General features: G+C 33.2%; 1 protein-coding gene across 3 annotated transcripts in view; it reads left to right on the forward strand.

The window, feature by feature from the left end:
• LOC143250213 (glutamate receptor ionotropic, kainate 1-like) overlaps positions 1-21,036 on the forward strand; it is a 60,496-nt gene extending 39,460 nt beyond the window's left edge. Inside the window, exons 2-3 of one of the 3 annotated variants that reach the window (XM_076500696.1) lie at positions 14,656-14,817; positions 20,839-21,036. In XM_076500696.1, coding sequence (XP_076356811.1) covers positions 14,656-14,817; positions 20,839-20,957 — 281 coding nt within the window. In that variant the 3' untranslated portion in view covers positions 20,958-21,036. Of the gene's footprint in view, positions 1-14,655; positions 14,818-17,337; positions 19,024-20,838 lie in introns of those variants that run through there. The other 2 variants (XM_076500697.1, XM_076500698.1) reach the window with 2 other exon arrangements.
• Positions 21,037-27,567: the final 6,531 nt, after the last annotated feature.

Consider the following 27,567-nt stretch of genomic DNA (forward strand, 5'->3'; position numbering starts at 1 on the left):
GCTTTGGTGGTGACTAATTATTCACACAACCTTAACTGAACTGAAAACAGTTTATAGCAGTTTGTATGGGTTGTTTGTCACCATTCCAATTAGTTCACTGTACACAAAGGAACATTAATGTTGGTGTACGTTACCATTCCATTCTGTTTACTGTACACAGAGGAACATTAATGTTGGTGTACGTCACCATTCCATTCTGTTTACTGTACACAGAGGAACATTAATGTTGGTGTACGTCACCATTCCATTCTGTTTACTGTACACAGAGGAACATTAATGTTGGTGTACGTCACCATTCCATTCTGTTTACTGTACACAGAGGAACTATATGTTGGTGTACGTCACCATTCCATACTGTTTACTGTACACAGAGGAACATTAATGTTGGTGTACGTTACCATTCCATTCTGTTTACTTACTGTACACAGAGGAACATTAATGTTGGTGTACGTCACCATTCCATTCTGTTCACTGTATATAGAGAAACATTAATGTTGGTGTACGTTACCATTCCATTCTGTTCACTGTATATAGAGAAACATTAATGTTGGTGTACGTTACCATTCCATTCTGTTTACTGTAAACATAGGAACATTACTGTTGGTGTACGTCACCATTCCATTCAGTTTACTGTACACAGAGGAACATTAATGTTGGTGTACGTCACCATTCCATTCTGTTTACTGTACACAGAGGAACATTAATGTTGGTGTACGTCACAATTCCATACTGTTCATGTACACAGAGGAACATTAATGTTGGTGTACGTCACCATTCCATTCTGTTTACTGTACACAGAGGAACATTAATGTTGGTGTACGTCACCATTCCATTCTGTTTACTGTACACAGAGGAACATTAATGTTGGTGTACGTCACCATTCCATTCTGTTTACTGTACACAGAGGATCATTAATGTTGGTATACGTCACCATTCCATACTGTTTACTGTACACAGAGGAACATTAATGTTGGTGTACGTTACCATTCCATTCTGTTTACTTACTGTAGACATAGGAACATTACTGTTGGTGTACGTCACCATTCCATTCTGTTTACTGTACACAGAGGAACATTAATGTTGGTGTACGTCACCATTCCATTCTGTTTACTGTACACAGAGGAACATTAATGTTGGTGTACGTCACAATTCCATACTGTTCATGTACACAGAGGAACATTACTGTTGGTGTACGTCACCATTCCATTCTGTTTACTGTACACAGAGAAACATTAATGTTGGTGTACGTCACCATTCCATTCTGTTTACTGTACACAGAGGAACATTACTGTTGGTGTACGTCACCATTCCATTCTGTTTACTGTACACAGAGGAACACTAATGTTGGTGTACGTCACCATTCCATTCTGTTTACTGTACACAGAGGAACATTAATGTTGGTGTACGTCACCATTCCATTCTGTTTGCTGTACACAGAGGAACATTAATGTTGGTGTACGTCACCATTCCATTCTGTTTACTGTACACAGATGAACATTACTGTTGGTGTACGTCACCATTCCATTCTGTTCACTGTAGACATAGGAACATTACTGTTGGTATTAATATTAACTATAATTGAATAATACCAAACCTTAATATTAACTATACTTGAACAATACCAAACCTTAATATTAACTATAATTGATCAATACAAAACCTTAATATTAACTATAATTGAACAATACAAAACCTTAATATTAACTATAATTGAACAATACAAAACCTTAATATTAACTATAATTGAACAATACAAAACCTTAATATTAACTATAATTGAACAATACAAAACCTTATTATTAACTATAATTGAACAATACAAGACCTTAATATTAACTGTAATTGAACAATACCAAACCTTAATATTAACTATAATCGATCAATACAAAACCTTAATATTAACTATAATTGAACAATACAAAACCTTAATATTAACTGTAATTGAGCAATACCAAACCTTAATATTAACTACAATTGAACAATACAAAACCTTAATATTAACTATAATTGAACAATACCAAACCTTAATATTAACTATAATTAAACAATACCAAACCTTAATATTAACTATAATTAAACAATACAAAACCTTAATATTAAATATAATTGAGCAATACAAAACCTAAATATTAACTATAATTAAACAATACAAAACCTTAATATTAACTATAATTGAACAATACAAAACCTTAATATTAACTATAATTGAACAATACAAAACCTTAATATTAACTATAATTGAACAATACCAAACCTTAATATTAACTATAATCGATCAATACAAAACCTTAATATTAACTATAATTGAACAATGAAAACCTTAATATTAACTATAATTGAACAATACAAAACCTTGTTATTAACTATACGTAACATTAAGCATATTGCAAAACTGTCGGAGTGTAAAATGAATAAGGTAATGTTTTTCAGTTTGTCTGTTTACAAACATTATATATTTATTTTCTTAAATGAGTATTTAGAATGATTTTTTTTAAAAACATTCATCCAGGATATTTTTATGACGGACACAATATTTTTTACAAAGTAATAGAAGCCTACATTTATTACATGGATAAGTATGGAAGTCTGTGATAAATTGGTAATTAGATGTGTAATTAGAGAAGCCAGTTTTGAATATTACCGTGTGTTGTGAACTTAAGTAGTGCTGTTGTTACAACGTTATTATTGTGTGTTGTGAACTTAAGTAGTGATGTTGTTACAACGTTATTATTGTTTGTTGTGAACTTTACTGTTGAATGAATGAGATATCATGATGTCACTGAACACTACAAGTTTTAGATGCACCTCATCTTTGCTGTTCAATGGATGAGATATCATAATGTCACTAAACACCACAAGTTTTAGATGTATCTCATCTATACTGTTCAATGAATGAGATATCATGATGTCACTAAACATCACAAGTTTGGATGTACCTCATCTTTACTGTTGAATGGATGAGGTACCATGAGTCACTGAACTCCACAAGTTTCAGATGTACGTCATCTTTACTGTTGAATAGATGAGATATCATGATTTTGCTAAACACCACATGTTTCAAATGTATCTCATCTTTACTGTTGAATGCATGATATATCATGATGTCATACAACACCACAAGTTTCAGATGTATCTCATCTTTACTGTTGAATGGATGAGATATCATAATGTCGCTAACACCACAAGTTTCAGATGTATCTCATCTTTGCTGTTGAAGGGATGAGATACCATGAGTCACTGAACTTTACAAGTTTCAGAAGTACGTCATCTTTACTGTTGAATGGATAAGATATCGTGATGTCGCTAAACACCACAAGTTTCAGATGTATCTCATCTTCACTGTTCAATGGATGATATATCATGATGCCACTGAACACACCAAGATTTAGATGTACCTCAACTTTACTCTTGAATGCATGATATATCATGATGTCATTCAACACCAAAAGATTCAGATGTATCTCATCTTTACTGTTGAATGAATGAGATATCATAATGTCACTAAACACCACAAGTTCTCCACATGTACCTCATCTTTGCTGTTGAATGGATGAGATATCATGATGTCGCTAAACACCACAAGTTTTAGATGTATCTCATCTTTACTGTTGAGTGGATGAGATATCATGATGTCACTAAACAAAACAAGTCTTAGATGTACCTCATCTTTGCTGTTGAATGGATGAGGTACCATGAGTCACTGAACTCCACAAGTTTCAGATGTACGTCATCTTTACTGTTGAATGCATGAGATATCATGTTGTCACTAAACACCACAAGTTTCAGATGTACATCATCTTTACTGTTGAATACATGAGATATAATGATGTCACTAAACACCACAAGTTGCAGTTGTACCTCATCTTTACTGTTCAATGCATGAGATATCATGATGTAACTAAACACCACAAGTATCAGATGTATCTCATCTTTACTATTGAATGGATGAGATATCATGATGCCACTAAACACTACAAGTTTTAGATGTACCTCATCTTTGCTGTTGAATGGATGAGGTACCATGAGTTACTAATCTCCACAAATTTCAGATGTACGTCATCTTTATTGTTGAATGGAGGAGATATCATGATGTCGCTAAACACCACAAGTTTCAGATGTATTTCATCTTTGCTGTTGAATGGATTAGGTACCATGAGTCACTGAACTCCACAAGTTTCAGATGTACGTCATCTTTGCTGTTGAATGGATGAGGTACCATGAGTTACTAATCTCCACAAATTTCAGATGTACGTCATCTTTATTGTTGAATGGATGAGATATCATGATGTCGCTAAACACCACAAGTTTCAGATGTATTTCATCTTTGCTGTTGAATGGATTAGGTACCATGAGTCACTGAACTCCACAAGTTTCAGATGTACGTCATCTTTGCTGTTGAATGGATGAGGTACCATGAGTCACTGAACTCCACAAGTTTCAGTTGTACGTCATTTTTGCTGTTGAATGTATGAGATATCATGATGTCACAAAACACCACAAGTTTCAGAAAATGTACCTCATCATCATTGTTAAATAGATGATATTGCAAGATATCACAAAATACCACAAATTTCAGAAGTACATTGCCGTCATTATAGAATGGATTTGGTTTACAGATGTCAGTGAAAATTAGAACTTCCCAAGAAGGAGTTTATCATCAAAGAAGCAAAGGATTAGCTTCGTTTATACCACTATATATGACAAGTTATGAAACTGAACCTCTTTTGTTACGGGTGGAATTAGTTAGGTATCGATAAAGTTTGCTTGTCTTCAGATAACACAATGTTTTGTCATTATCATATACTACAAGGTTCTGTCATCATCAGATACTACAAGGTTTGGTCATCATTATATACTACAAGGTTCTGTCATCATCAGATACTACAAGGTTTGGTCATCATCAGATACTACAAGGTTTGGTCATCATCAGATACTACAAGGTTAGGTCATCATCAGACACTACAAGGTTTGGTCATCATCAGATACTACAAGGTTTGGTAATCATCAGATACTACAGGGTTCTGTCATTATCAGATACTACAAGGTTTGGTCATCATCAGACACTACAAGGTTTGGTCATCATCAGATACTACAAGGTTCTGTCATCATCAGATACTACAAGGTTCTGTCATCATCAGATACTACAAGGTTTGGTCATCATCATACACTACAAGGTTTGGTTATCATCAGATACTACAAGGTTTGTTCATCATTAGATACTACAAGGTTTGGTCATCATCAGATACTACAAGGTTTGGTCATCATTTAATACTACAAGGTTTGGTCATCATTTAATACTACAAGGTTTGGTCATCATCAGATACTACAGGGTTCTGTCATCATCAGATACTACAGGGTTCTGTCATCATCAGATACTACAGGGTTCTGTCATTATCAGATACTACAAGGTTTGGTCATCATTAGATACTACAAGGTTTGGTCATCATTATATACTACAAGGTTTGGTCATCATCAGATACTACAGGGTTCTGTCATCATCAGATACTACAAGGTTTGGTCATCATCAGATACTACAAGGTTTGGTCATCATTATATACTACAAGGTTCTGTCATCATCAGATACTACAAGGTTTGTTCATCATTAGATACTACAAGGTTCTGTCATCATCAGATACTACAAGGTTTGGTCATCATTATATACTACAAGGTTCTGTCATCATCAGATACTACAAGGTTTGGTCATCATCAGATACTACAAGGTTTGGTCATCATCAGATACTACAAGGTTTGGTCATCATCAGACACTACAAGGTTTGGTCATCATCAAATACTACAAGGTTTGGTAATCATCAGATACTACAGGGTTCTGTCATTATCAGATACTACAAGGTTTGGTCATCATCAGACACTACAAGGTTTGGTCATCATCAGATACTACAAGGTTCTGTCATCATCAGATACTACAAGGTTCTGTCATCATCAGATACTACAAGGTTTGGTCATCATCATACACTACAAGGTTTGGTCATCATCAGATACTACAAGGTTTGTTCATCATTAGATACTACAAGGTTTGGTCATCATCAGATACTACAAGGTTTGGTCATCATTTAATACTACAAGGTTTGGTCATCATTTAATACTACAAGGTTTGGTCATCATCAGATACTACAGGGTTCTGTCATCATCAGATACTACAGGGTTCTGTCATCATCAGATACTACAGGGTTCTGTCATCATCAGATACTACAAGGTTTGGTCATCATTAGATACTACAAGGTTTGGTCATCATTATATACTACAAGGTTTGGTCATCATCAGATACTACAGGGTTCTGTCATCATCAGATACTACAAGGTTTGGTCATCATCAGATACTACAAGGTTTGGTCATCATTATATACTACAAGGTTCTGTCATCATCAGATACTACAAGGATTGGTCATCATCAGATACTACAAGGTTTGTTCATCATTAGACACTACAAGGTTTGGTCATCATCAGACACTACAAGGTTTGGTCATCATCAGATACTACAAGGTTTGGTCATCATCAGATACTACAAGGTTTGGTCATCATCAGACACTACAAGGTTTGGTCATCATCAGATACTACAGGGTTCTGTCATTATCAGATACTACAAGGTTTGGTCATCATCAGACACTACAAGGTTTGGTCATCATCAGATACTACAGGGTTCTGTCATCATCAGATACTACAAGGTTTGGTCATCATCAGATACTACAAGGTTCTGTCATCATCAGATACTACAAGGTTCTGTCATCATCAGATACTACAAGGTTTGGTCATCATCATACACTACAAGGTTTGGTCATCATCAGACACTACAAGGTTTTGTCATCATTTAATACTACAAGGTTTGGTCATCATCAGATACTACAGGGTTCTGTCATCATCAGATACTACAGGGTTCTGTCATCATCAGACACTACAAGGTTTGGTCATCATCAGATACTACAAGGTTCTGTCATCATCAGATACTACAGGGTTCTGTCATCATTAGATACTACAAGGTTTGGTCATCATCAGACACTACAAGGTTTGGTCATCATCAGATACTACAAGGTTCTGTCATCATCAGATACTACAAGGTTTGGTCATCATCAGATACTACAAGGTTTGTTCATCATCAGACACTACAAGGTTTGGTCATCATCAGATACTACAAGGTTAGGTCATTATCAGACACTACAAGGTTTGGTCATCATTTAATACTACAAGGTTTGGTCATCATCAGATACTACAAGGTTCTGTCATCATCAGATACTACAAGGTTTGGTCATCATCAGATACTACAAGGTTTGGTCATCATCAGATACTACAAGGTTTGGTCATTATTGAAATAGAATTCCCGTCTTCAAAGCAATGTTTCTAAAAAAATTATTTAAAAACAGTTTTAGCCACAACTTGTGTTATTTTAGTTTACACAACTTATGATAATAAAATATCGTTTTTAATAAACTGCTCGTCTCATATTATTCCTTAGCTGCTCAAACTTCACAAAATTACATTTGATAACATGAAAGTTGTATGTTTTCTTGGAGTTTTTATGCATCTCGATGGACCATGAGCAAGGAGAGAAATAGAGAGACCTTGACTGTCGGTCCGTCAAGGTAAATAGGTTTAAGTAACTTAGCGAAAAAAGAAAGAACAGTTTGAGGCACTAGACACGTCATGCTGTTGTTTCTTTGTCCTTCGTGCACGTCCATTACAATCCATTAAGGCCTGGGCCTTAAAACTGATTTCTCTTTCTGTGATAAATGGACTTACCGTGTTCCCCACACTTCCGCCCCCAGTTTGAAACTCGTGACGTCTATATTACAAAATCTACGAGCATGAACACCATTCTCTGAATATAGCATCATGACAAACAGTATCTATAAACTTTAAGGAAAACTGGAGTTGAAATTATAAATAATATTTTGTTACTGCGAATTAAGTAACGTCTGGACTGCAAATTGTATTTTGAATGACTCAAAATACTCATTGAATATCAATCTGTTATGTCATTAACAATGTTAACTTTCTTTCAACGACAGGAACTTCCTCCTACATTACAAACAAGGAACTTCCTCCTACATTACAAACTTCATTAATAATGTTAACTTTCTTTTAGAGACAGGAACTACCTCCTACATAACAAACAAGGAACTTCCTCCTACATTACAAACTTCATTAAGAATGTTAACTTTCTTTTAGAGACAGGAACTTCCTCCTACATTACAAACTTCATTAAGAATGTTAACTTTCTTTTAGAGACAGGAACTTCCTCCTACATTACAAACAAGGAACTTCTTCCTACATTAGAGACTTCATTAACAATGTTAACTTTCTTTTAGAGACCAGAACTTCCTCCTACATTACAAACTTCATTAAGAATGTTAACTTTCTTTTAGAGACAGGAACTTCCTCCTACATTACAAACTTCATTAAGAATGTTAACTTTCTTTTAGAGACAGGAACTTCCTCCTACATTACAAACTTCATTAAGAATGTTAACTTTCTTTTAGAGACAGGAACTTCCTCCTACATTACAAACAAGGAACTTCCTCCTACATTAGAGACTTCATTAACAATGTTAACTTTCTTTTAGAGACCAGAACTTCCTCCTACATTACAAACTTCATTAAGAATGTTAACTTTCTTTTAGAGACAGGAACTTCCTCCTACATAACAAACAAGGAATTTCCTCCTACATTACAAACTTCATTAATAATGTTAACTTTCTTTTAGAGACAGGAACTTCCTCCTACATTACAAACTTCATTGAAAATGTTAACTTTCTTTTAGAGACAGGAACTTCCTCCTACATTACAAACTTCATTAAGAATGTTAACTTTCTTTTAGAGACAGGAACTTCCTCCTACATTACAAACTTCATTAACAATGTTAACTTTCTTTTAGAGACAGGAACTTCTTCCTACATTACAAACAAGGAACTTCCTCCTACATTACAAACTTCATTGAAAATGTTAACTTTTTTTTTAGAGACAGGAACTTCCTCCTACATTACAAACTTCATTAAGAATGTTAACTTTCTTTTAGAGACAGGAACTTCCTCCTACATTACAAACAAGGAACTTCCTCCTACATTACAAACTTCATTGAAAATGTTAACTTTTTTTAGAGACAGGAACTTCCTCCTACATTACAAACTTCAAAATTATTTTAATACTTTAATTAGATAAATTAAATGTTGAAATGCGTAAATCAAATAATACCAGCTGTAAATAGACTAAATAATACCAGCTGTAAATAGATTAAATAATACCAGCTGTAAATAGATTAAATAATACCAGCTGTAAATAGTTTTAATAATACCAGCTGTAAATAGTTTTTATAATACCAACTGAAAATAGTTTTAATAATACCAGCTGTAAATAGAAAGTGAGGTAGTAAACTAATAACTTTTGGTGTGTGATACATGTGTTAATAACCCTGAATGAAGTGGGGAAGTAAACTAATAACTTTAGGTGTGTGGTACATGTGTTAATAACCCTGTATGAAGTGGGGAAGTAAACTAATAACTTTAGGTGTGTGGTACATGTGTTAATAATTCAGTATGAAGTGAGGTAGTAAACTAATAACTTTAGGTGTGTGATACATGTGTTAATAACCCTGTATGAAGTGGGGAAGTAAACTAATAACTTTAGGTGTGTGGTACATGTGTTAATAACCCTGTATGAAGTGGGGAAGTAAACTAATAACTTTAGGTGTTTGGTACATGTGTTAATAACCCAGTATGAAGTGAGGTAGTAAACTAATAACTTTAGGTGTGTGGTACATGTGTTAATAACCCAGTATGAAGTGAAGTGAGGTAGTAAACTAATCACTTTAGGTGTGTGATACATGTGTTAATAACCCAGTATGAAGTGGGAAAGTAAACTAATTACTTTAGGTGTGTGGTACATGTGTTAATAACCCAGAATGAAGTGAGGTTGTAAACTAATCACTTTAGATGTGTGGTACATGTGTTAATAACCCAATATGAAGTGTGGTAGTAAACTAATAACTTTAGGTGTGTGATACGTGTGTTAATAACCCAGGATGAAGTGAGGTAGTAAACGAATCACTTTAGGTGTGTGATACATGTGTTAATAACCCAGTATGAAGTGAGGTAATAAACTAATAACTCTAGGTGTGTGGTACATATACTAATAACACAGTATGAAGTGAGGTAATAAACTAATAACCTTATCAACCAGTCTATATGTACAAATAAATGGGGTTTATAAACCCAACATACTTATGATATGCAAGTTATGTTGTTGTTTTTAGATAAGCTCACATATCACCTGATTCAGTATAAACGTTATCCTCTGATACACTTCATCCATAGTGTGTCTGGTAGAGTCATGATATAGGTGTAATGTAGGTGTAGTTAGATATGATCCATCAACACTATCATTCTATTTACTGTTTAATATGATCCATCAACACTATCATTCTCTTTACTGTTTAATATGATCGATCAACACTATCATTCTCTTTACTGTTTAATATGATCCATCAACACTATCATTCTCTTTACTGTTTAATATGGTGCATCAACACTATCATTCTCTTTACTGTTTAATATGATCCATCAACACTATCATTGTCTTTACTGTTTAATATGGTGCATCAACACTATCATTCTCTTTACTGTTTAATATGATCCATCAACACTATCATTCTCTTTACTGTTTAATATGGTGCATCAACACTATCATTCTCTTTACTGTTTAATATGGTGCATCAACATTATCGTTCTCTTTACTGTTTAATATAGTGCATTAACACTATCATTCTCTTTACTGTTTAATATGGTGCATCAACATTATCGTTCTCTTTACTGTTTAATATGGTGCATCAACACTATCATTCTCTTTACTGTTTAATATGATGCATCAACACTATCATTTTCTTTACTGTTTAATATGATCCATCAACACTATCATTCTCTTTACTGTTTAATATGGTGCATCAACACTATCATTCTCTTTACTGTTTAATATGGTGCATCAACACTATCATTCTCTTTACTGTTTAATATGGTGCATCAACACTATCATTCTCTTTACTGTTTAATATGATCCATCAACACTATCATTCTCTTTACTGTTTAATATGGTGCATCAACACTATCATTCTCTTTACTGTTTAATATGGTGCATCAACACTATCATTCTCTTTACTGTTTAATATGGTGCATCAACACTATCATTCTCTTTACTGTTTAATATGGTGCATCAACACTGTCATTTTCTTTACTGTTTAATATGATCCATCAACACTATCATTCTCATTACTGTTTAATATAGTGCATCAACACTATCATTCTCTTTACTGTTTAATATGGTGCATCAACACTATCATTCTCTTTACTGTTTAATATGGTGCATCAACACTATCATTCTCTTTACTGTTTAATATGGTGCATCAAGACTATCATTCTCCTCACTGTTAAATATGATCCATCTCACTGTCATTCTCTTTACCATCTCTTACATCTCATTCGTTTCTCAAGTTAAAACTGTATAAGAGATTTACGTCTCTCCCCATATGACAACCTCTCTATCCAAGGAGCCATTCATGTAACCTTTCTCTGAATAGTATCCAACAATGCAATGTCTTTACTGAAGTAAGGAGCCCAAGACTGAACATAATTCTCCAAACGTGGCCTTACCAGTGACCTGTACAATGAAATTAGTATCTTTATTGACTTGTATTCAATATTGCTGTGTATATAACCTACAATCCTATTTTATCTGCCTGTATGAACAGCCCGGTGCTTGTGTGTCATTAGATACTGATTGACTATTACACCAATATATCTCTTTCTTTTAGACACCGTTAAAGTTATTCCTGTCTAAAGTGTATTTATAATTCAAATTATAAACCATGTGCACTATCTTCCATTTGTTATAGTTAAAACCATCTCCTTTTTATTTATCCAACTCAATACATTATTTAAATAATTTTTTTAGTCAACAGTATCCTGTTTATAGCTTGCAACACCCAAGGACGTAACATCGCCAGCAGCTTTCAATAATTATAGAACATTCTTTCATTTATGTTATTAACGTAAACCAAAAAGAGCATAGGTTCAAAGATAGAACCCTAAGGTACTCCACTTGTAACATTAATCCAGTTTGATTAAACTCCATTTGTAACAACCATATGCTTTCTTCTCTCAAGCCACTCATCTGTCCAATAAATTAACGTATCCCACACACCTAATGATATATATTTAACAAGTCTTTTATGTGCCACCTTGTCATATGTTTTCTAAAAATCCAGTTACATCAAATCTACACCCTTACCATCATCTACATAAACAATGACATTTGCGAAGAATGTAAAAGATTTGTAAGGAAGGATTTTCCCTAAGTGAAACCACCGTTGACTATCCGATAAGATTCTAAACTTTGTTAAATGACTTTTGAATCTCCTGTCACCCAAGTCAATACAAATGGGGGCATTATAACGTCACAGTCAATCCCACTATTCGTTGGTAAAAGAGTAACCCAAGAGTTGGCGGTGGGTGGTGATGACTAGCTGCCTTCCCTCTAGTCTTACACTGCTAAATTAGGGACGACTAGCGCAGATAGCTCTCATTTAACTTTGGGCGAGATTCAAAACAAATCAAACTTGTTCGTTTTTCATGTTTTTCCCTCTGGCTTACATTTTTGGTGAAACGTCTTTCTTAGATGTAACAGTTCGGGTCGAAATATGGGGATACATACTATAAGTTAACTGTATTGTTATAAAGTATTATATTATTAGGAGGATTCTCATGGATTATTTGTTAAAATATTATCTAAGGTTTAGTTCCCAGCACGATATTTGTTCAACAACGTTTGCTAAAATACAGGCTACGTTGTAAACCTAACTTATTAAACAGTATCTCAACGTATGCCTGTCTTATAAACTTTCATGCAGAATTCTGTCGCTGTCCTATGGATAACAAGCACTCTGACTGATTAACTAAAAACAGTATTAACTCACTATTCCATCTCAACCGAATATTTCATTGATGCAATAGTTCACTTCACTGGTATAAATATCGTTCGTTACTTGTTTTAGACTCATTACAGGTAACAACCAGATGATGACGTAATGATTAGCTCCCTCTACCAAACAAATGTCTAGATTAAAACAGCTTACCAAAGCAGGTAATAAAATAACAGAACTAGATGTGTTACCCTATACTGTTTAGTCTGTTATCATGAAATGGTAGTGTAATTTTTTTCACAATTCACATCACACTTGTAATTTATTAAATTTATTTTGTCATGCAGTTCAAGTGAAGTTATTAAAAACATTGATTGAAATATAACTCTAATTACTAAGAAATAACTATAAATTTTGTTTGGTGGTTATGGATATAAAGGACTAATGTAATAAGTATGTATGTTATTAAAACACGTATTCAGAAAGATGCAGGATGTCTGTCGATTAGAGGAGATAAAGTCCTATTATTATCTTTATCTTAATAGTAAGAAATATATATAAAGTGTAAATAATAAATCTATCGCTTCTCTAGTCTTACACTGCTAAATTGGTTATGGGTAGTGCAAAAAGTTCTCGTGTGGCTTTATACGAAATTCTAAACAAACAAACTCTAAGCTACCAGACTTCATTTACTAGCTATATAATTAATTCTCTTCTTGTTTAAAGTCCATAAGTGCTAGTTAAGTTACTACCATAGAACCAAACTGACTAGAGGAATAATTTCTCCTTTATTTCTGTTATTACAATAAAAACTAAATTTTCACTTGAGAAATTACGCAAAACGACCTGTTAATTATGTAGTTTACCTTTACTGTCTCAAATTTACTTCAATTTCTTACTTGCACTCTATGTCATTCTGACATGATTTACATATCTGAACCAGCGATACATCAATATCTTAAGTTACAAATCATTCATGAAAATAGTACCTACTGACTTATTCTTACATTGTTATACATATCTAGCGATTTATTCTTACATCGTTGTAAGTACCTACTGATTTATTCTTACATTGTTGTAAGTATCTACTGATTTATTCTTACATTGTTATATATATCTAGCGATTTATTCTTACATTGTTGTAAGTACCTACTGATTTATTCGTACATTGTTGTAAGTACCTAGTGATTTATTCATACATTGTTGTTAAGTACCTAGTGGTTTATTCTTACATTGCTGTTAAGTACCAATTGATTTATTCTTACATTGTTGTATGAACATTGTGATTTATTGTTACATTGTTGTTAAATACCTAGTGAGTTATTATTACATTGTTGTAAGTACCTACTGATTTATTCTTACATTGCTGTTAAGTACCAATTGATTTATTCTTACATTGTTGTGTGAACATTGTGATTTATTGTTACATTGTTGTTAAATACCTAGTAAGTTATTATTACATTGTTGTAAGTACCTAGTGATTTATTCTTACATTGTTGTTAAGTACCATTTGATTTCTTCTTACATTGTTGTAAGTACCTGGTGATGTATTCATACATTGTTGTAAGTACCTGGTGATATATTCATACATTGTTGTTAACTACCTAGTGGTTTATTCTTACATTGTTATATGTACTTAGCGATTTCTTCTTACATTGTTGTTAAGTACCAATTGATTTATTCTTATATTGTTGTATGTACCTACCAACTTATTGTGTTGTTTTTTTCATCTTTGCAGGTGCTTTATTTCTTGACAGTCAGAAGAACAGTCCAATAGAACTAGCTTTCAAGTATGCTGTTTATCGAATCAACAAGGATCGAACAATTCTACCAAATACAAGCTTAGTTTATGACATTAAGTACATTCCTAAACAGGACAGTTTTCGAGCGTCGAAGAAAGGTAAAAGGAATAACTTGTTTAACTCAACTCCTTATCTGTGTGGAATAATATGTGTTTAACTCAACTCCTTATCTGTGTGGAATAATATGTGTTTAACTCAACTCCTTATCTGTGTGGAATAATATGTGTTTAACTCAACTCCTTATCTGTGTTTTTTTTATTTCTTATAATTTCACTTTTGGTGGAGTTTGTGATAGATCATCAGAATAATAAAATATATTTTTGTACATTTCGGATAAAAAAATAATTTTCTTTTTGCTAATTATGAGGTTAATAAATCGTTCTATGACGTTTTAATTAAAGAAGTTTTGTCATTATGTAATACTAGAATCACTATCGGATTCAGGAACAGTTCTTTCCTTTTACCTTGTACTTTTAATAGGGTTTCAGACAACACATAAACCATATTAAAAACGATAAACTAAATATTCTATTACAATTTGTAATCCATCCCATTATTTGTCGCTGGAGTACCCTCTGTGTTCACTTAGGCAATCAGTGATTAAATATAATATTTCTGGCCACTTGCTCGTTCTGAGTGTTGCAACAAACAAAACATAAAGTTATGATTTTATAAGTTAAAATATGTGCACACTACCAGTAACAAATGGTGTAAAAACAAGTCGAAGTCTACTCTACACAATGTAATATGTGTACACTATCAGTAACGAATGTTGTAAAAACAAGTCAAATTAAGTCTTCTCAACACAATATATTTTATATGTACACTACCAGTAACGAATGGTGTGAAAACAAGTCGAAATAAGTCCACTCAACACAATGTATTTTATGTACACTACCAGTAACGAATGGTGTGAAAACAAGTCAAATTTAGTCTACTCAACACAATGTAATATGTGTACACTACCAGTAACGAATGGTGTGAAAACAAGTCGAAATAAGTCCACTCAACACATTGTATTTTATGTACACTACCAGTAAGGAATGGTGTGAAAACAAGTCAAATTTAGTCTACTCAACACAATGTAATAGGTGTACACTACCAGTAACGAAATGTGTGAAAACAAGTCAAATTTAGTCTACTCAACACAATGTAATATGTGTACACTACCAGTAACGAATGTTGTAACATAAGTAGTGAATTTGATAATTAAGAAAGTGTGTAAGCTTGTAGTCATTACTTTTGTGTAATTACAAAGAATATAAATATGATCACCAGACTTGTGTCAAGTAAGTCTGGTTTGTGTTGTCTGTTGAATCACATGTATATAAACATGATCACCAGACTTGTTTCAAGTAAGTCTGGTTTGTGTTGTCTATTGAATTACATGTATATAAACATGATCACCAGACTTGTGTCAAGTAAGTCTGGTTTGTGTTGTCTGTTGAATTACATGTATATAAACATGATCACCAGACTTGTGTCATGTAAATCTGGTTTGTGTTGTCTGTTGAATTACATGTATATAAACATGATCACCAGACTTGTGTCAAGTAAGTCTGGTTTGTGTTGTCTATTGAATTACATGTATATAAACATGATCACCAGACTTGTGTCAAGTAAGTCTGGTTTGTGCTGTCTGTTGAATTACATGTATATAAACATGATCACCAGACTTGTGTCATGTAAATCTGGTTTGTGTTGAATTACATGTATATAAACATGATCACCAGACTTGTGTCATGTAAATCTGGTTTGTGTTGAATTACATATATATAAACATGATCACCAGACTTGTGTCATGTAAATCTGGTTTGTGTTGAATTACATATATCACCATTTTATTGTCTGGTTTCTTCATACCACATAGCAAAACTGGCACTTATAGAGTCAGTTAGTTACTTATAATTAGCAGTTAGAAAGTTAGTTACTTGGGGTATAAATTGTGGTATGGATGAAGAAGATAGAAATACGTGACTTAAAACATATGTAGGTTTGAAATAAGGCAGGCAACGACAGGCTTTGTATTCCCAAGATGCTACGAGTGAAGGAACTTGGAGAGGAATATATGTGACCCATTCAGAATGGGATACGAAACGTTCTGTACATTCATCTGTAAGTGCGTCATAGAAATCACAATCAGTCCTGCTATTCGGTTTAAAGTTTTGACGAAAACCTTGTTATTGTGTCATGTGCTTCTAGCTGGCTCTCCTCTGGTCTCTAACAAAACCATTGTCGTGTTATGTGCTAATGACTGTCTCTCCTTTTATCACAAACACAACCATTGTCGTTTTGTGTACTACTGATTGTCTCTCCTTTTGTCACTAACTCAACCCTTGTCGTGTCATGTGCTACTGACTGTCACTCCTCTAGTCAATAACAAAAGAACAGGACCATCTACAAATGGGAGGTATTACATTTCTAGTTATTTCATGTTTTAGTGAATTTATTTATAGGATCTGTCTACGGATTACTCTGAACAGAATAAGATATAATCCAGATAATAATCTTTGTGAATGTACAAGTTGGATCATATGTAGGTGTGTGAGTGTAACAAAATGGATAACAAAATGAAAATGTTGGTCAGTATTGTAATACCAGATTTGATATTTTATTAGTTCGATCTGAACAACAAATAAAACAGATTAACGAACCTCAGACCCAGACATGCTGACCACAGACATCAACCAAGTAACAGTCACGGTTAGTTTTAACAGGAAAACAAATACAATGTCTCATCAATAACGGTGTGTTAAGTGTGTGTGAACCTTGGATCCATCAATTTACAAACAGACATGCTAACTACGTTACCAGAAAAACAAATACAATGTCTCATCTATAACGGTGTGTTAAGTGTGTGTGAACCTGAGATCCATCAATTTACAAACAGGCATGCTAACTACGTTAACAGAAAAAACAAATACAATGTCTCATCTATAACGGTGTGTTAAGTGTGTGTGAACCTTGGATCCATCAATTTACAAACAGACATGCTAACTACGTTAACAGGAAAACAAATACAATGTCTCATCTATAACGGTGTGTTAAGTGTGTGTGAACCTGAGATCCATCAATTTACAAACAGGCATGCTAACTACATTAACAGGAAAACAAATACAATGTCTCATCTATAACGGTGTGTTAAGTGTGTGTGAACCTTGGATCCATCAATTTACAAACAGGCATGCTAACTACGTTAACAGGAAAACAAATACAATGTCTCATCTATAACGGTGTGTTAAGTGTGTATGAACCTTGGATCCATCAATTTACAAACAGGCATGCTAACTACGTTAACAGAAAAAACAAATACAATGTCTCATCTATAACGGTGTGTTAAGTGTGTGTGAACCTTGGATCCATCAATTTACAAACAGGCATGCTTACTACGTTCAAGTATATTTCGCTTTATACAAGTTTTAATTCAACGTTTAAAACAAAGATTTCCTGTTCAAAACTCTTTTGTTTAAAGAATATCTAACTCATATTTAAACGAGTTTTTATTTTAACAGTAAGGGCCTGCCATGGTTCATCGTTAGAGCGTTGTGTTCGCAGTATGCAAGTCATAAGTTCGAATCCTGTTACGAAAGATAAATGCCCCCTCACTCGTATTGGGGTTACAATGTGTTGGTTAACCTTAAATTTCCTGCTATTAATTTATAAAGAAGTATGTAACAGTTGGCGGGCAGTGATGTTGACTAACATTCTTTTCTCTAATCTATAATTTGTCAATTAGGGTCGAGTAGCTTCGTACAGAAAGTGAAAAAACAAAACAGAAAAGTCTATATCTCTAGATTACGTTCGACTTCAAATTGAATGTTTTATGGCTTTAACTTATCAAGTGTAATGATCATGCCATTAGAATCGTTCAATATCAACAGAGTAGAAAAAAATACCTAAAAACGTGATAACGAAGGAGAGTGTTTTCGTTTAAACTGGAAATTACTTTATCGGTTCCAAAACGTGTTTCAAATACAAAGGATCCATCACCAACTAATCACTTCAGACTGTTGCTTGTAACTCAACACTTATACCGAATCCACTGTCTACCTACATACATACATATTCATACGTGAACACATAAAACCATTAAAGGAAGAAAGTATCCAATTCGATTTAAACAAATTGAAGCAACGTGTAACTCGTAAAGAACACATGAGGTTTAAAGAAACTAAAACAATGGATACTACTAATTGTACGTCTGCTGTTTAAACCAACTAAAATAATGGGTAATACAAACTGTAGTCTGTTGTTTAAAGAAACTAAAACAATGGGTACTACAAATTTTACGTCTGTTGTTTAAAGAAACTTAAATAAGGGGTACTACAAACTGTATGTCTGTTGTTTACACAAACTAAAACAATGGGTACTACAAACTGTATGTCTGTTGTTTACACAAACTAAAACAATGGGTGCTACAAACTGTATGTCTGTTGTTTACACAAACTAAAACAATGGGTACTACAAATTGTACGTCTGTTGTTTATAGAAACTAAAATAATGGGTACTACAAACTGTACGTCTGTTGTTTAAAGAAACTAAAACAATGGGTACTAATAACTATACGTCTGCTGTTTCAATAAATTAAAACAATGGGTACTGCTAATTGTACGACTGCTGTTTAAACAAACTAAAACAATGGATACTACTAATTGTACGTCTACAGTTTAAACAAACTGAAACAATAGATACTTCTAATTGTACGTTTGCTGTTCAAACAAACTAAAACAATGGGTACTACCAACAGTTTGTCCGATGTTTAAACAAACTAAAACAATGGGTACTACCAACAGTTTGTCCGATGTTTAAACAAACTAAACAATGGGTACTACCAACAGTTTGTCCGATGTTTAAACAAACTAAAACAATGGGTACCACCAACAGTTTGTCCGATGTTTAAACAAACTAAAACAATGGGTACTACCAACAGTTTGTCCGATGTTTAAACAAACTAAAACAATGGGTACTACCAACAGTTTGTCCAATGTTTAAACAATCTAAAACAATGGGTACTACCAACAGTTTGTCCGATGTTTAAACAAACTAAACAATGGGTACTACCAACAGTTTGTCCGATGTTTAAACAAACTAAACAATGGGTACTACCAACAGTTTGTCCGATGTTTAAACAAACTAAACAATGGGTACTACCAATAGTTTGTCCGATGTTTAAACAAACTAAAACAATGGGTACTACCAACAGTTTGTCCGATGTTTAAACAAATTAAAAGAATTGGTACCCGTTTACCCTCTCGTCCCTAAGACATGTTCCCGGCAACGGTCATTTGTAAACTCTCTCTTTGTTAACCTGAAGATGAACTTAGAAGGTCAATACGTTGTTCTTTGCTCTAAGTGTTAGTACCAGTTAGTACCAGTCGTCCTGAGATATATTTTTACTTCAGGTGAATTTCTCGTCATTACTGTTTATAAATTGACGAGATTGAAGCGAGTTGTAGTATAATATATATTAAAACGTTTGTAACCTTTATAAGAACCAGTTAGACTTAACAAGTGACACCTGTGCGTTGACAGTAAACTGTAGTGTAAAAACGTACCTGATTTTCAAGTGAACATATTTGTATTATTGTTTTATTGGAAAAAGCGATGGAAAACAGTAAACAAAACGGTAACGTTTACAAAAATATTTGTAACAGTTTTTCCTAAATTGTTACTGTTGTATTTCCTTCTGTTGTGTTGAAACAACGGTTCTGGGATCTGTGTGAAACCACTATAAGCTGTACTTGTTCAGATGTAGAAACAGAAAATGTGCTGTCAAATAAGCCATTTGTTTCAATTCCAGATGATTTACTTAATAGGTTTCGAAGAAATCTTGAAATTACATCGATGTATTATTCAGTTTCTTAGAGCACTTCAGATCTGTTTCCTAATGTGGCCTCCAGAGATCGCTGTGTTGTTTCAAAGTTTATCATTATTTTACTCAACACAATATAACAGGGTGTGTAACAATAAGGGTGGCCCCCACAACAATGTCTTTAAAACATCCTCGCGACAACTGCTCAATAATAAAATGTATTTAAGATTAAAAGATTTCCTTTCACCGTTGATGTTCGAAAACGCTTACATCTATAATGTTCAGATCCGTTTCATGTTTAGTTTAGATATGATGCACATGCTGGAGTTTCAGTTTGAATTACTTTTTGCCAGCCGAAGTAATGAGACTGGAAGCGTTCCAAACGAGTTCCGAACAAGGAATCTTCACCGTATGAAATATAACTAAAGCAGCAAAACGATTTCTGAAGTATTTCTATCCATCATTTTCAAAATCTCCGTAATTTGTAGGAGTCTCAAAAAATAAAGAAATTATAAATACCTGATAAAGTTGTCGATATAGGTTCGTCTTGTCAAAATTCCAGGATTGTTTATCTCATTTGAGTCTGAGTTTCTTAATCTAAATAACTATATAAGCTGTATCTATCTTTCATTTCGACTCACACAACAGATGCAGTAAACCTGGGTGTTTCTTTCTAACACAGTTTTTCGATGTTTGGCTGAACACAAGCAAAGAGAAAACCTGTGATACATTTTGTGCTGTTGTTAAAAACCTTCAGACAGATATCTACTTTAACTATAAACTTATATCGGTAAACGAGAGAGATTCTCATAAGTCTTGGTAAGAAGAATATAATTCTGTGTCCTTTCTTCCACTACAGATTTAGAACAAATCTGCTACCATGATTTCCCATTGCACCTACATCAATACAATAACTGTACCTTGTGGCCCAAGAATTCCTAATATATGTACATTATAATTACATCAATACAATAACTGTACCTTGTGGCCCAAGAATTCATAATATTTATACATTATAATTACATCAATACAATAACTGTACCTTGTGGCCCAATATTTCCTAAAATATGTACATTATAATTACATCAATACAATAACTGTACCTTGTGGCCCAAGAATTCCTAATATATGTACATTATAATTACATCAATACAGTAACTGTACCTTGTGGCCCAAGAATTCCTAATATATGTACATTATAATTACATCAATAAAATAACTGTGCCGTGTGGCTCAATATTTCCTAATATATGTACATTATAATTACATCAATACAATAACTGTGCCTTGTGGCCCAAGATTTCCTAATATATGTACATTATAATTACATCAATACAATAACTGTACCTTGTGGCCCAAGATTTCCTAATATATGTACATTATAATTACATCAATACAATAACTTACCTTGTATTTGGCCCAATATTTCCTAATATATGTACATTATAATTACAGCAATACAATAACTGTGCCTTGTGGCCCAAGATTTCCTAATATATGTACATTATAGTTACAGCAATACAATAACTGTACCTTGTGGCCCAAGATTTCCTACTATACCTACATCAATATAAGAACTGTAGTTTCATGTAATGAAAACATGGTATAACAAACTAATTTATCCAGCAAGTAACTGTTCTACAAACTCTTAGAATCCTCATGTGTCTTTTACACAAGGAATACAACCAGTAACTGTTTACCAAACACCCATTGCAACTATTATCTGCTTAATGGAATCCTGATACAAGTAGCAACTGTTTAATGAACTAGTGATACAAGTAGTAACTGTTTTATCTGTTTAATGAACTCTTGATACTAGTAGTAACTGTTTACTGATAGAAGTAGTAACTGTTTACTGTTAGAAGTAGTAACTGTTTACTGATAGAAGTAGTATCTGTTTACTGATACAACTTGTAAGTGGTCATGAACTACTTACTGATAGAAGTAGTAACTGTTTACTGATAGAAGTAGTAACTGTTTACCGATACAACTTGTGAGTGGTCATGAACTACTTACTGATAGAAGTTGTAACTGTTTACTGATAGAAGTAGTAACTGTTTACTGATACAACTTGTGAGTGGTCATGAACTACTTACTGATAGAAGTTGTAACTGTTTACTGATACAACTTGTGAGTGGTCATGAACTACTTACTGATAGAAGTTGTAACTGTTTACTGATAGAAATAGTAACTGTTTACTGATACAACTTGTGAGTGGTCATGAACTACTTGCTGATAGAAGTAGTAACTGTTTACTGATAGAAGTAGTAACTGTTTACCGATACAACTTGTGAGTGGTCATGAACTACTTACTGATAGAAGTTGTAACTGTTTACTGATAGAAGTAGTAACTGTTTACTGATACAACTTGTGAGTGGTCATGAACTACTTACTGATAGAAGTTGTAACTGTTTACTGATACAACTTGTGAGTGGTCATGAACTACTTACTGATAGAAGTTGTAACTGTTTACTGATAGAAATAGTAACTGTTTACTGATACAACTTGTGAGTGGTCATGAACTACTTGCTGATAGAAGTAGTAACTGTTTACTGATACAACTTGTAAGTGGGCATGAACCTCCGTGTGTATTTCTCATTTTTTGAGGAACATTTATATCCTCATTAAAATAAAGATACTATAACTGAGTGTTAGTTTGTCAATATATGTACAGAACAGAGATAGAAACCTGCAGATAGGCATGTGAATGTAACAATACTTCTCTCCTGCAGATAGGCAAGTGAATTTAACAATACTTCTCTCCTGCAGATAGGCATGTGAATGTAACAATACTTCCCTCTTTTCAAAACTAAAATATATAAATATATATTGTAACGTATTAAAAAACAATCTACTCCCAAAGTCAGAGTCACCAAGACTTAAAAGAATCTTAAATTGAAGAAAAAAATAATTTCAAAACACACCAGGAAACAAAAATATAACTTTCTCTTTTTGCCTGAGAAAAAGATATAAATTATATATATTTTTACTTACATGTTTCCTTCAGATAATGAATGTCTTTTGTATGATTTTTTTATGTTTAAAATGCTTGCTTTAACTATTCAAAATGACGGTGGGGTTCATCGAAACTACTGATGGTAATCAAGTTCATATTTTGTGAACTTGTGTTTCTTCTTCGTTAATTAATTTGTACTCAAAAATCTGTGAACCTTTGTTAACACTTGCTAGGAAAGAGAAACTTGTAAAACACAATCCTTTACCTAAGCAACACAGATGTTGATGTTTAATGACAAAAGTCTTAAATTCAGATATTCAGGGTGGATAAGGTGTAACAGCAAAATATAAAATGATACATTTCTTGTGTTGAAACAGGAAAATCACTTTAATATACCCATGATCTTTGTGCATAATCACCATGTTACTACATAAACCACCACCGTGTCATCAGGTTGCTTGTTAAATAAGCACAATGCCACCTGGTTACTAGGTTAATTACTACAACGACACAATGCAACTATCTAAACAACTATGATGTCACCAGGCTACTTCGTAATTGACCAAAATGTCACCATGTTACTTTATTAAAAACATAATGTTACCAGGTTGGTACAAAAACAACCACAATGTCACCTGATTACTAGGTAAACAACAATAATGTTACCACGTTACTATATAAACAACTACAAAGTCACCAGGTTACTAAGTAAACAACCACAATGTCACCACGTTACTATATAAAGAAATATAGTGTCACCATGTTACTATATAAATAATTATAATGTTACTATGTTACTACATAAACCACCACAGTGTCACCAGGCTCTTTGTTAAACAAGTACAATTTTACCAAACTACAAGGTAAACTATCACAACGACACTATGTAACTATCTAAACAAATATAAAATCACCACACAACTTCGCAAAAACCACAATGTCACCATATTACTATATAAAGAACAACATGCAACCATATTATTATATAAAAAAATGTCATCATCTAACTAGGTATACAACAATAATTTTACCGTATTACTCTATAAACAACTATAATTTTACTAAGTTACAAGGTAAACAACAACAACATAATAGATACACTAGTAAAGAATCAGAATGTTTCTGGTAAAATCATTGTAACGTCACATAGTTTGAAGGTAAACTAGTACAATATCACATTATTTGAGGGTAATCCAGTGTATCGTCACATTGTTTGAAGGTAAACTAGTACAATGTCAAATTATTGGAAGGTAATCCAGTGTAACGTCACATAGTTTGAAGGTAAACTAGAACAATATCACATTATTTGAGGGTAATCCAGTGTATCGTCACATTGTTTGAAGGTAAACTAGTACAATGTCACATTATTTGAGGGTAATCCAGTGTATCGTCACATTGTTTGAAGGTAAACTAGTACAATGTCACATTATTTGAGGGTAATCCAGTGTATCGTCACATTGTTTGAAGGTAAACTAGAACAATATCACATTATTTGAGGGTAATCTAGTGTATCGTCACATTGTTTGAAGGTAAACTAGTACAATGTCACATTATTTGAGGGTAATCCAGTGTATCGTCACATTGTTTGAAAGTAAACTGGTACAATATCACATTATTTGAGGGTAATCTAGTGTATCGTCACATTGTTTGAAGGTAAACTAGTACAATGTCACATTATTTGAGGGTAATCCAGTGTATCGTCACATTGTTTGAAGGTAAACTAGAACAATATCACATTATTTGAGGGTAATCTAGTGTATCGTCACATTGTTTGAAGGTAAACTAGTACAATGTCACATTATTTGAGGGTAATCCAGTGTATCGTCACATTGTTTGAAGGTAAACTAGTACAATATCACATTATTTGAGGGTAATCTAGTGTATCGTCACATTGTTTGAAGGTAAACTAGAACAATATCACATTATTTGAGGGTAATCTAGTGTAACGTCACATTGTTTGAAAGTAAACTAGAATAACGTCACATTATTGGAGGGTAATCTAGTGTAACGTCACATTGTTTGAAGGTAAACTAGTACAATATCACATTATTTGAGGGTAATCTAGTGTATCGTCACATTGTTTGAAGGTAAACTAGTACAATGTCACATTATTTGAGGGTAATCCAGTGTATCGTCACATTGTTTGAAGGTAAACTAGTACAATATCACATTATTTGAGGGTAATCTAGTGTATCGTCACATTGTTTGAAGGTAAACTAGTACAATGTCACATTATTTGAGGGTAATCCAGTGTATCGTCACATTGTTTGAAGGTAAACTAGTACAATGTCACATTATTTGAGGGTAATCCAGTGTATCGTTACATTGTTTGAAGGTAAACTAGAACAATATCACATTATTTGAGGGTAATCTAGTGTAACGTCACATTGTTTGAAAGTAAACTAGAATAACGTCACATTATTGGAGGGTAATCTAGTGTAACGTCACATTGTTTGAAGGTAAACTAGTACAATATCACATTATTTGAGGGTAATCTAGTGTATCGTCACATTGTTTGAAGGTAAACTAGTACAATGTCACATTATTTGAGGGTAATCCAGTGTATCGTCACATTGTTTGAAGGTAAACTAGTACAATATCACATTATTTGAGGGTAATCTAGTGTATCGTCACATTGTTTGAAGGTAAACTAGTACAATGTCACATTATTTGAGGGTAATCCAGTGTATCGTCACATTGTTTGAAGGTAAACTAGTACAATATCACATTATTTGAGGGTAATCTAGTGTATCGTCACATTGTTTGAAGGTAAACTAGAACAATATCACATTATTTGAGGGTAATCTAGTGTAACGTCACATTGTTTGAAAGTAAACTAGAATAACGTCACATTATTGGAGGGTAATCTAGTGTAACGTTACATTGTTTGAAGGTAAACTAGTATAACGTCACATTGTTGAAAGGTAAACTGATGTAACATCACATCATTGTTTGAAGTTAACTGTTATAACGTCACATTGTTGAAAGTTAAACTAATGTAACATCACATCATTGTTTGAAGTTAACTGTTATAACGTCACATTGTTGAAAGTTAAACTAATGTAACATCACATCATTGTTTGAAGTTAACTGTTATAACGTCACATTGTTGAAAGTTAAACTAATGTAATATCACATCATTGTTTGAAGGTAAACTAGTATAACGTCACATTGTTGAAAGGTAAACTAATGTGACGTCACATCATTGTTTGAAGGTAAACTAGTATAACGTCACATCGTTTGTTGCTAAAGTTTTTTGTTTTGTTTTTTGTTTTTTTTACCTACACCTCTCCGTCGAATCACGAACTTTCCCAGAAATTAATTTTTCTGGATAAACTGAAAATGTCAAACCATCATAATTAAATAGCTTGTCTCAAGATTACCTTTCATATACTGTTTAAATATAGTGTCCCTGTTACAAATAAAATATAATGGAAACAACATACACTTACTATTATATCACAAGTTTATAAATATAGGTCACTTTGTTAGTACTAATCAACCTGGAATGGCCTTGGCTAAGGTTGTGGGCTCAATTCATTTGTGATGTGACACTCTGTCCCATTATTCGTCGGTAAAACAGTAGTAGAAGAGTTGTCAATGGGTGTAAGTCACTGGCTTTCCACCTTCTGGTTTCTTACCACCCAATTAGGGACGGCTACCAGCACAGAACATGGAATCACCACATAGTTCATTAACTCGATCCTCGACCTTTTTAGTTCCATCTTATTCAGGTGCTGTCCATTAAAACACAAACATTCGCTGGTAGTACAAACCTTAAGAATATTTGTTTTAGTAGAAGTTCTAACAGGAAACGTTTAATGTGTAATTAAAGAAAAATAACTAATTTTGTAGTATAAAAGAGTCCTTCATTTTAGGGTTAAAACTCTGACATCACTGCATTAATTGAGAACTAACTACACTGTCATTGTTACTAGTTAAACAAATGTGTTACTAAGCAACTTACTACATGTTCAATGTTACTAGTTAAACAAATGTGTTACTAAGCAACTTACTACATGTTCAATGTTACTAGTTAAACAAATGTGTTACTAAGCTACTTACTATATGTTTATTGTT

The sequence above is a fragment of the Tachypleus tridentatus genome, chromosome 5 (assembly GCF_004210375.1).
Source record: "Tachypleus tridentatus isolate NWPU-2018 chromosome 5, ASM421037v1, whole genome shotgun sequence".
Lineage (NCBI taxonomy): Eukaryota > Metazoa > Arthropoda > Merostomata > Xiphosura > Limulidae > Tachypleus > Tachypleus tridentatus.